Source organism: Prunus persica, chromosome G1 (assembly GCF_000346465.2).
Source record: "Prunus persica cultivar Lovell chromosome G1, Prunus_persica_NCBIv2, whole genome shotgun sequence".
Lineage (NCBI taxonomy): Eukaryota > Viridiplantae > Streptophyta > Magnoliopsida > Rosales > Rosaceae > Prunus > Prunus persica.
Genome location: NC_034009.1, coordinates 2,997,806 through 3,010,100, shown reverse-complemented (window position 1 = coordinate 3,010,100; position 12,295 = coordinate 2,997,806). Strand labels below are relative to the sequence as shown.

General features: G+C 37.9%; 1 protein-coding gene across 1 annotated transcript; it reads left to right on the top strand.

The window, feature by feature from the left end:
• LOC18790817 (kinesin-like protein KIN-10A) lies at positions 1,629–6,123 on the top strand. The gene is made up of 6 exons (XM_007225268.2): positions 1,629–2,693; positions 3,347–3,502; positions 3,593–3,700; positions 3,799–3,909; positions 4,010–5,467; positions 5,650–6,123. The coding sequence occupies exons 1-6, from the start codon at positions 2,052–2,054 to the stop codon at positions 5,932–5,934; spliced, it is 2,760 nt and encodes a 919-aa protein (XP_007225330.1). The 5' UTR covers positions 1,629–2,051; the 3' UTR covers positions 5,935–6,123.

Here is a 12,295-nt window from a genome sequence, read left to right as displayed (position 1 = left end):
GTTTCGGTTCCGGTTTGAGGTGAGAACCGGACCGCGCCCACCCCTACGCACGACCATACCTTTAAAACATTCAATTTACTGTTCCTGACCTTAAATAGTATAGCCGCCCGGCTCTACTCCTTAAATAGAATTTTGAACAGTATAGCCGCGCGGCTATACCCAAAAATAGAATATTTTAGAGTATAGCCGCCCGGCTATACCCTGTGAATAGCAAACTAAGAAAATAAATATAAACTTATTATCTTTAGGTCAATAAAATTCTTAAAAACTAATTACATTAAAAATAATTAAAACATAAGTAATAATTAAAGTAAATAAAATAGAGAAATTTATATTATGGTATTTATAAAACTAGTCTAAAGTATTATCCATTACGTTTAGGCCATTACCATGGTGTAGCTATTGTCCCCTTTTAATTTTTTTTTTCTTTTTACTTTTCAAGAGTTATTACCCCTATAAAGAATTTAGCATTTTCCCCATCTGATACTCGTACTATACATGTACGTATATTTCTTAAAAACTCAGTATAATGAAGGCAAACAACACGTATTTTAGTGATTGTTCAATCTCAAAGAACCAAAAACAAAGTCCACAAAATAATTCAAAACAATTAATTGCTATTTACCAAGTAATTTACGAAATTAGTAAAATATTGAAATATTCACTAAAGAAATCGTAATTACTAATTAAAGTAACTGAAAAGAAGGCTAAGGTATTACTTAATTACATGTCTTAAATTAAAAGGAGTTGGCCAAAATACAAAAGTGAAGAATATAATTTTATATTTAAAATTTTACAAATATAAAAATAAAAATTAACCATTAAAACAGTACAGCCGCCCGGCTATACCTTTAAACTGTTCCTGACCTTCACATAGTATAGCCGGCTCTACTCCTTAAATAGAATATTTGAACAGTATAGCCGCACGGCTATACCCAAATAGAATATTTTAGATACCCTGTGACCAGCAAACTAAGAAAATAAATATAAACTTATTATCTTTAGGTCAATAAAATTCTTAAAAACTAATTATTCACTAAGTAAACAATAATTAAAACATAAGTAATAATTAAAGTAAATAAAATAGAGAAATTCATATTATGGTATTTATAAAACTAGTCTAGAGTATTATCCATTACGTTTAGGCCATTACCATGGTGTAGCTATTGTCCCCTTTTAATTTTTTTTTTTAACGTTTCAAGAGTTATTACCCCTATAAAGAATTTAGCATTTTCCCCATCTGATACTCATATTATACATGTACGTATACGTCTTAAAAACTCGGTATAATGAAGGCAAATATGAAAAAGTAAAAAATATAATTTTCGTTTGCGTGTCTTAATTAAATTTCCCAAAACCCAAGTCTATGATTAATATAATTATTATTAATGAAAGCTGAATCCAAAGCTTGGGATATAGCTTAGTCCATTAGGCCTACTCTCCAATATTAACCACACTTACAAAACCATGATAGTGCTTTGTTCATAAATACCTTTATAAGAGTGTGAAATTTCGATATGGGATTTTCACAAAGGGCACCTCTAAAGATAACATGTTGTGGTCAAAGTTAAACCTTAGAAATTTCATATTATGCTGTCACTTATAATATTGTAGCTGGGAAACTTGTATCTCTTTGGGGCAAAAATGAAGAAGAAGAAAACAATGACGAAGAAAATGTTCCCAAAAAGAACTCACGTTATGAAATCTACTTTCTGAAAGGTACGGGTTTGCCCAATGTGAAATGACTTGACCTACCTTTAACAAGTCAATTTTTGAAAGGACAAAAAGAATAAAAATATGAAAAAAGAAGAAGAAACAAAATAAGAAAACTAGACGTTACAAATCATAACGGCTAGATTTTTGTTTCAAAGTTTGAATAGAATTCTGAGAGCCCTCATTTTGAAATTTCATTCCTTTTGTCTTCGTTTCCTTTCCAAGACTCTTCCATTTTTATCTCTCTCTCTCTCTCTCTCTCTCTCTCTCTCTCTCTCTCTCATCGCCCCCATCTTCAAGATCTGTCTGCAACTGATCTTGAATCTTTAATTGTAGTAATGGCTCCAACGCCTTCTTCTTCCAAATCCAATCACAGCCACACATCTCTGATGAAGACCCCACAATCCAAGCAGCGTCTCCAGTTCTTGAAAGCACACCCATCTCCAAACCCTAACTCTGCCGCAAAAGAACCACCCGCAGAGCACCCAGTTGAAGTCCTAGCCCGAATCCGAGATTACCCAGATCGAAAAGAACCACAACCAACATCGGTTCTTCAGATCAATCCTCAAAAGCAGAGTATTCGTGTCCGTGCTGATTTTGGGTACCGAGATTTCGCTCTCGACGGGGTTTCTTTATCGGAAGAAGACGATTTGGGGTCGTTTTACAGCAAGTTTGTTCAGTCCAGGATTGACAGTGTGAAATTGGGTGAAAAATGTACAATAATGATGTACGGTCCTACTGGTTCAGGCAAGAGTCACACCATGTTTGGGTGTTGCAAGCAACCTGGGATTGTGTACAGGTCGCTGAAAGACATTCTTGGCGATGTTGGAGAAGATGATTGTGCGGGTTCTATGGCTGGGGCCTTTGTGCAGGTCACTGTTTTGGAGATATATAATGAGGAGATTTATGATTTGTTGTCAAGCAATGGCGGCGGAGGATTTGGCTTTGGATGGTCAAAGGGCAACGGCTCCAATTCTAAGGTGATAACATTAACTGGGTCTCTTTCTTTCTATTTATTGAATTCTTGATGATTTATGAGTTTTTTTTTAAATTGTTCTTTGTTTTTAGAACTGTAAGCCCGAGTGGGTTTTCTGTGCAAGTTTCGATTTTTATATTTGGTTGTGTGTGGCTCACTGTTGATTTTGGTTAAGTTGGTTGTGTTGGCTCAAATTAGAGAGAAGTAAAATTTCTGACTGTTTTCATTTTTTTGAGAGTACAGCACTTTGGATATGGTTGTGTAGGCTAAAATTAGAGGGAATGGCTCCAATTCTAAGATGATTACATTAACTGGGTCTCTTTTCTTTGACTGAATTCTTAATTATTTATGAGTTTTCTGTCAAATGTTTTTTGTGTTTAGAACTGTACGTTTGGATATGGAAATGGGTTTTCTGTGCAAGCTTGAATTTGTAGATTTGGTTGTGTTGGCCCGTGTAAATTTGGTTGAGTTGGTTGTGTTGGTTTAAATTAGAGAGAACTCGTTATAAAAATCTCAAGACTCAATTTTTGAGGGAGCATCTCTTGTGATGATGATGATAAAGGTTATATTGTATGAGGGATGTGGCTTAATCTCATAAATCATAAAGGGGAATATTCTTTTTGCTGCTCTTTTCTGCACTAATACTTGTACCTGCAGGTTAGGCTTGAAGTGATGGGAAAGAAGGCAAAGAATGCAACCTACATTTCTGGAAACGAGGCTGGGAAAATTTCCAAAGAGATTCAGAAAGTAGAGAAGAGAAGGATTGTTAAGAGTACTCTTTGCAATGAAAGAAGTTCTCGGAGCCATTGCATGGTAGGATTCCCTTGGACTTTCAAATATATGATAATTCTTCCCCAAGTCTTGGCACTAGTTGGATATAACTTGCTTTCTATTTCTGCACAGATAATCCTTGATGTCCCAACAGTAGGAGGACGCTTGATGCTTGTGGACATGGCTGGCTCTGAAAATATTGAGCAAGCTGGCCAAATTGGATTTGAGGCAAAAATGCAGGTAATGTCTTGGTGGTGCGTAATTTATGCTGATACTGTATGCAGCACTTTCATTGTCATTGTAACAAATGCTAAATTATGGTTATATTGAATTCACAGACTGCAAAGATCAACCAAGGAAACATTGCTCTCAAAAGAGTGGTTGAATCCATTGCCAATGGTGATTCTCATGTGCCTTTCAGAGACAGCAAACTGACCATGCTTCTACAGGTAACTTTTATTCACACTAAAGTCAGTTACTAAGGATTATATGGTGCCCTGCCCTCTAACCTTGTATGTGAATGACAGTTCTCATGTTCATTTTGTGCAGGATTCTTTCGAAGATGATAAAACAAAAATTTTAATGGTACTGTGTGCAAGCCCAGACCCAAAGGAAATACACAAGACAATCTCCACCCTTGAATATGGTGCAAAAGCAAAATGTATTGTCCGTGGCCCTCATACGCCAATCAAGGATAAAATTGGGACTGAAGATTCATCTGCTGTTATTTTAGGATCAAGGATTGCTGCCATGGATGAATTCATCCTTAAACTGCAAAGGGAAAATAAGCTCAAAGAGAAAGAGCGAAATGAAGCACACAGGGAGTTACAGAAGAAAGAAGAAGAGGTTGCTGCACTGAGAGCTAAACTTGAGCTTATGGAAGGGACAGGATCTGGGAAAAAGGAGGAAGAAATCAACTTGAAGGTGACTGAAGTGGCCCAGACTCTGAAACTTGAGTTGGAAAAGAAGTTGGAGGAATGCCAGCGTATGGCAAATGAGTTTGTTGAATTGGAGAGGAGGAGAATGGAAGAAAGGATATTGCAGCAGCAGCAGGAAGTTGAAATGCTGAGGCGGCGGTTGGAGGAAATTGAGCTTGAGCTATGCCGCTCAGGTGATGGAAATGGTAAGGAAAGTGGGACAAAGGACCATGATGGAACCCAGTTTGCCAAAAGGTTGTTAGGGATCTATGCCAGTGATGATGCAGGAGGAATGGTAAAGTCAATGGATTTGGACATGGATGATCAAGAACCTTTTGCTCGTGAGGTGAAATATGTAGGTGGGGTTGCTTATCAATCTGACAGCAGTATTGTAAATGCTGTAAACATTGATTCTTTTGAACCAAAATATGCTGATAGGGTATGCCTTAGCACTGTTTTTGAGGAAGAAGAAATGGAAGAAGAGGAAGGACTTAAGGAAAATGTGGAAGCTGAAGAAGTGGAGAAAGAAGTTATAGAGGAAAAGAGAGTGTGCATGGTTGATGGGTCTAGCCTCCAGAGTAATTATAATATGGGATCCCTGACATCTTTACCTAAGGATTATCAACATACACCAACTGTGAATCGGCCAAGCAGAAATCCAGGGGAAGATGATTGCAAGGGGGGACCAGATGATAGGCTTGTCAGGATCCGCAACATATTTACACTCTGTGGAAACTACAGAGAGCTCTCTCAACATGTGACAAGTCCAGCACCTCAACATGTGACAAGTCCAGCACCTACTGTTGCATCAGTTAAATCAGAAAATGAGCAGAAACTGACAGAACAGATAAACAAAAGTCGAGTATGTGATGAGATGGCATTGGCTTCCAAGGAGAACTACAACCCTTCAGATGTGGTCACTGATGCAGATACTGAAGTGTATGTGAAATGGGAGGCTTCAAAAGAGAATCCAGGGAAGTTCATTACAACACTTAAGGTTGTAAAAGATGCAAGCCTTGCTGACCTGCGAAAGTTGATTGAAATTTATCTTGGTGCAGACAATCAAGCATTCACTTTTCTCATGCTTGGGGTATGTCATTTCTAAATTCTCTAGCTTCTTGATCTCGTCTTAAAAAATGGAAAACTTTACTAAGACAATCATGCTAACATGATTGTTTTTATTGACAAAAAAGTTCTTATAAATCAAGAAATATAGTGCATCTCTGTGATTAAGAAACACTTGATTCAAACTTCTCTTGTGTATATATGCAGGACCCCACTGGAGCTTCAGTACCAAAGGAGAAGGAAGCAACAATTCAGGCCACTAAGCTTCCTCTATGCAACAATATATCAAATGGCTACCTTGCTAGCTTGAGACCACTGAAGGGAATGCAAAGCCCAAGTCAGCTCCCTTTAAGTCCTCTCTCATTAAAATCACTGGAAAATAGACTACCACTCACCCCAAGTTCCTGCTTCTCTGTCCAGGGTGATTGTATGACACCCAAAGTAGCACCAAACTTAGGTTCTACTCCTTATATTACTGTCAGGAGACATTAGTGGTTCTGATTGTGTTGGTTGTAAGAAGTGCACTTAGACACTGCAACTTTTGTAATGAAAACTCCTGTGTCATACTCAGACAGTGCAACTTATAAACCCTATTTTGGTTGTTTAACACCCAAAAGTAGGATCAAACTTGTGTATTGAAAGTGCACTATATATAAATATGTTTCTTTTGATTGTGCCTCATGTTTGTGCCCCTCTAATTTCTTTCGTATATGTGCCAGTATGGTTATGTACTGTACATCTTATGAAAGTTAGTGAACTGAAAAGATCACGTATTACAGTGCTAACCCAATACTTTGAAACAGTGCAATGTAAGTCATCCGTTAATTATGAGTGAGAACTGGGCAAATAAAAATCCTAACAAAATTCAGCTGCAATTTACAAATGTTTAAATTCTAGAAATTCAAGATAATCCTTCACTAATATTTTAGTTTCCTGTGAAAAATTTAGAACCTTTCATTAATATTACGTATCCCCAGGAATTCTGAACTTCAACCATAGCCTTATCATTTGATCTCCAAAATAGCAACTTTATGAAATGGTAACAAAGAAAAATGTAATAGCTTTCCTTTGAAATTTAGTCTGGGTTGGAGACTCCGAACTGTTCACTCTAAGAAATTTTGCATGGTGTGTAACAGTATGCTGTGTTGCCTGTTGGAGTTGTTTCTTAGCTTTTAAATCTCCGGTAGAATTTCTATTAGGCTAGAAAGCTTGATTATCTCCTCAAAGAAAAGGAGGGCTTATCCCATTTGGTTTCGCTTTTGTGGCATTAGCCTCCCCTGCATTATATTTGCTGTTGGAATGTGTCTAATGTTACCAATGGCCTAGTCATTTCTTTTACCTATGGATCATTTCATGTGCCAAGTACCCCTTAATGTGGATTGCAGACTGCATGATCTGTGTATTTATTTTGTGCTCTCCTACTGTCCTTGAAAAATAATATAAATAGACATTTTATTTATAAGATATTAGAGTTAGACTCTCAAGGAAGAATTGTAATTTTGTATTAGACGTTAGGCCTTATCATGAATGTCCATATCCTAGAGTTTCCTCCCTGGAACATGGCCACAGTTGGTGTTAGAATCTTTTATAAGCTCACTCATTGATTCTTGATGCTTGGTGTGAAGCATAGATTGCTTTTCCTTTTTCTTTTCCAGTCAACCAGATATGGGAACAATTATTCTGGTCGTAAAATTATTGTAAATTAAGCAGGTTTTCGGTTCAGCCTTTGTTATAGTATTGTTTGGGTTAAGTACATGTATCTTTTTATTTGTTGCAGATTAATGTTTTCTTGAAGATTATGAGAACTGTGGCCTTAACAGTCAAAAGCTCTGAGACGATAAAAGATCTTAAAGCACTGTTATGTGAGAAGTATGGATTTGCTGAAAATCATCAGGAGCTCTTCTTGGGTGGTGATATGCTCATGGACTACCAAAGTCTAGTTGTTGACTGTGGAATTCAGAGGGAATCAACTGTTCATCTTGTTCTCCAGAATACTGTCGGAATCAAATTATTTGTCAAATCACCATCAAGTCAGGGCACCATTGAGATTGAAGCAAAAGCTCATGATACCATCCGAAACATCAAGGCCATGATTCAGGCCAAGGAGATGATTCCATCGGATCAGTTCACTCTTGTCTATGGTGGAGAATTGCTTGAAGAGAACAGCACACTGGCCTCATTAGGTATCAAGAGCGAGTCAACCCTGCAAATGATTTATGCTCCTCAAGATACCCTTTCAATATCTGTGAAAGCACCATCAAGAGAAACTGTGAAACTCAAGGTTAGAGCCTTGTTCACTGTCAATGATGTCAAAAATATAGTTGGGAACACTATAGGTGTCTCAGTCAGTTATCAGAGTCTGATCTATGCCGGAAAACAGCTTGAAGATCTCAAGACATTGGCTTTTTATGACATCAGAGATGAATATGTATCGGAGATGTCACCTCGTTTGTTTCAGATATTTTTTGAAGTTTTTAATGGGAGGAGAACCCTAACTATCGATGTGAAGCAGTCTGATGTTGTCGAAGATGTGAAGGTCAAGGTTTTTCGCCAGCTTAAAGTGTCTATGAAGCCTTACTATTGTTGTAGGCTTTTGTTTGGTGGGAAACATCTTCGTAATGGTCGGGATCTAGCAAGCTACGACATACAGAAGGACGCCACCCTTAGTTTCTGTTGGCGTGATTTGTGGATATTGACTTACTTTCCTTACATACCAAGAATTCCTATTATAATTGTAATTGATTTACTTTAATTCTTGATTTCCTATTATAAATAAATTTATGAATTTATTATTTACTTGCCCATTCAGGTTTCATTGTATTATAAATATGACCTCCTACAAGGAGAAGAATACACAGAAAATTCTCACAAACAAATATTCTCTCATAGTTTTCATATTTTAGCATGATATCAGAGCAGCGATCTTAGAATTGCTGACTCAAGTTTCAAACCCGCCGTTATGGGGGTTGATGATTTTTTTCAACCCTCATGGAGGTAGCACCACTGACTTCTTCTCTCATTCTCAACCAACTATAGCCGAGTTGAGTGTCCAGATAACTCAGCTCCTATAGATGTAGACTTTGGCCCCGAACTCGATCCGAAATCAGGATCCTATTTTGACGATCCCAACCCCGACCCCAGCTATGACGACGATGACCCCGACCCTGAATTTGTCTATGATTCAAACCCCGATCCTGACTTCGACTTCTACTCTGACTCCGACCTCGACTCAGGCTCAGATCCCGATTCGAATTCCTACAAAACCTGTATCCTATCTTCCGCTGCACAGATTATGACTTCTCGACTAACGACTCCGACACTTGGACCAAATTACGCATATTGTGGTGATCCGAGTCACACTCGTGAGACTTGTTCTAAATTGCATGGCTACCCCAATTGGTGGGTTACTCTTAAAGATCGAGGACAACGCAATACGACCAGTAATGGTATTAGTTATGGATTCCATACTTCCGATAAGATTGATTCTAGGAGCTGGATAATTGATTCCGGTGCAACTGATCATATGACATTTGATCCTGATGATTTTTTGAATACTACACAACCTCGACGAACTTGTATTGCAAATGCCAATGAAGTTACTTATCCTGTGACAGGGGCTGGCACTGTTGCACTCTCATCCTCTCTTTCATTGTCTAATACTTTACTTGTTTCATCTTTATCCAATAAATTGTTGTCAGTTAGTCAGCTTACTGAACTATTGAATTGTTGTGTACTCATTTATTCGAGTTTTTGTTTGCTTCGGGATATTCACACTAAGAAGATTCTTGGTCCTGGTACTAAGAGAAGAGGGTTATATTATGTAGATGACTTCAGTCTCGACATAGCTAACAGTGTGACGCATCCCTTTGATAGCAAATAAAGCAAATCTGGTTGTGGCACTGTCGATTGGGACATCCGTCTTTTGATTATATGAAGCATCTTATACCAGATTTAACCTCAAGTTTCAAGGACTCCGACTTCACATGTGATACTTGTATTTTGGCCAAGAGTCACTGTGTGCCCTATCCGTTGATTACGAACAAGTGTACTGCTCCATTTACATTAATTCACTCTGATGTCTAGGGACTTTCACCTATCACTGCTCCTTCTAGTGTTCAATGGTTTGTCACATTCATAGATGATTGTATATGGATGAATGACTTTATTTGCTGAAGAATAAAAACGAAGTATGTTTTCATTTTCAGTCATTCCACAAACAGATGAAAACTCAATTTAATGCTCAAATTCAGATTCTTCGCTTAGACAATGGTGGAGAATTTGTCAATCAAGACTTTCAGACTTACTTCCAACAACATGGAATTATCCATGAGACGACTTGTCCTCAGACACCGCAACAAAATGGTGTTGCTGAACGAAATAATCGACATATTCTTAAAACCACCTGAGCACTTCTGATTGGCCCTCATGTTCCTCGCCATCACTAGGATGATGCTATTGTCACCGCAATTCACCTGATCAACCGCATGCCTTCTGGTGTATTGACCTTTAAAACTCCCTTACAGATGCTTGCGCAACACAGACCTCTGCCCTCTATTGTGGCTTTCATTCATCTCCATAAAAATCAACGTAGCAAACTTGATTCCTGTGCGTTTCGTTGTGTTTTTGTGGGTTATGTTACTCATCAGAAAGGCTACCGCTGTTATCACCCTCCTACCGGACGTACCTATGTCACTTTGGATGTGACCTTTCTAAAATCTAAATTGTTCTTCCATGACCTATCATCCAATTCTACACTCCAAGGGGAGATACAAAGTGAAGAGCAAAATTGGAGCAACTTCGAAAATGAAGAAATTCTCCTATGTACATAAATGATCGATTGTCCCGAGTCTGGAGCACGAGATTACTCTTTGCCGAAAAGCGATCAATCACCCATTCATAGCGATCAATTGCCTGACCCACCTAATACATGCGAAGATATTTCTGATCCGAGTCTCACACCTACAGACAATACAGAACAACAAGATGAAGACCCCCTCTAACTCAACAGTACTAACATATCAATCTCCTGAAAATATCCTTGAGGTAACTACTCCTACTAGACTTGTGCATTTAGAGGATAAAACTATTAGATATCAATTACCTTTCAGGCAAAATCGTGGGAAGCCACCAAACCGTTATTCACCTGATATTGGCAAGACATCCAAGTATCCAATTGCAAATCATGTATCCACTGAGAAGCTGTCTAAATCACTCAAGACTTTTGTGCATCAGTTGTCTGCTATCCATATTCCAACCAAGGTCTCTGAAGCATTGAAAGATCCTAAATGGGTCCAAGCTATAAAAGAGGAGATGAAAGCTCTTGAGAAAAATCAAACTTGGACATTGGAGACTATACCACAAGGAAAAAAGACTATCAGATGTAGATGGATGTTTACTATAAAACACAATGCAGATGGATCTATCGAGTGATACAAGGTAAAAGAGTACACGCAGATCTATGGTATAGACTATGAAGAAACCTTTGCTTTAGTTGCAAAGTTAAATACCGTCATAGTCTTATTGTCCCTTGCAGCTAATTTGGATTGGCCACTACACCAGTTTGCTGTAAAGAATGCTTTTCTATATGGCAAACTCACGGAGGAGGTGTACATGGACATTCCTCCTGAATATAATACTACTCAGACTGGAACAGTTTGCAGGTTACGAAAAGTATTGTATGGATTGAAACAATCACCACGTGCATGGTTTGGACGGTTCACCATGGCAATGAAGAACAATCGTTTCAAACAGTGCAACTCAGATCATACTCTGTTATTGAAACATAGGAAAGGGAAAGTAACAGCATTAATAATCTATGTTGATGATATGATTATTACTGAGAATGATAAACAGGAAATATCACAACTACAAGACTATTTGGCTACTGAGTTTGAGATGAAGGATCTAGGTGGACTCAAGTATTTCTTGGAATTGAGGTGGCTCGATCGTAGCAAGGCATATTTCTTTCTCAAAGGAAATATGTCTTGGACTTGTTGAAGACACAGGAATGCTAGATTGCAAACTTGTGGACACTCCTATTGTTCAGAATCATCATTTTGGAGAATATCTGGATCAAGTTCCAACTAATAAAGAAAGATACCAAAGGTTAGTGGGAAGATTGATCTATTTGTCACATACTTGACCAGACATTGCTTATGTGGTGAGCGTTGTCAGTTAATTTATGCACTCTCCAAGTGAAGACCACATGAATGCAGTTATTCGGATACTTAGATATTTGAAGTCTGCACCGAAAAAGGACTTATGTTCTCAAAGCATGGTCATCTAAATATTGATGGTTATTCATATGCAGATTGGGCAGGTAATGTAACATATAGAAAATCCACATCAGGTTACTTCACATTCGTGGGAGGTAATTTGGTAACATGGAGGAGCAAGAAACAGAATGTAGTAGCTTTATCCAGTGCAGAAGCCGAGTTCAGAAGCATGACTAAATGGATTTGTGAACTTCTTTAGTTAAGAAAGTTGCTTACTGAACTTGGGTATAAACCTACATCCACAATGAATCTCTTTTGTGACAACAAGGCTGCTATAGCCATTGCACATAATTCGGTTAAGCATAATCGTACTAAACATGTTGAGGTAGATCGACACTTCATCAAACAGAAGCTTGAGGCTAAAGTGTTTCAGTTTCCTTTTGTAAAATCCGAGAATCAATTGGCAGATATTTTGACAAAGGCGATTTCTAGTAAAACATTGCACAATTCACTGGATCAGTTGGGCATTGGCGAGTCTATGCACCAACGTGAGGAGGAGTGTTGGCATGACTTGTGGATATTGACTTACTTTCCTAACACACCAAGAATTCCTATTATAATTGTAATTGATTTACTTT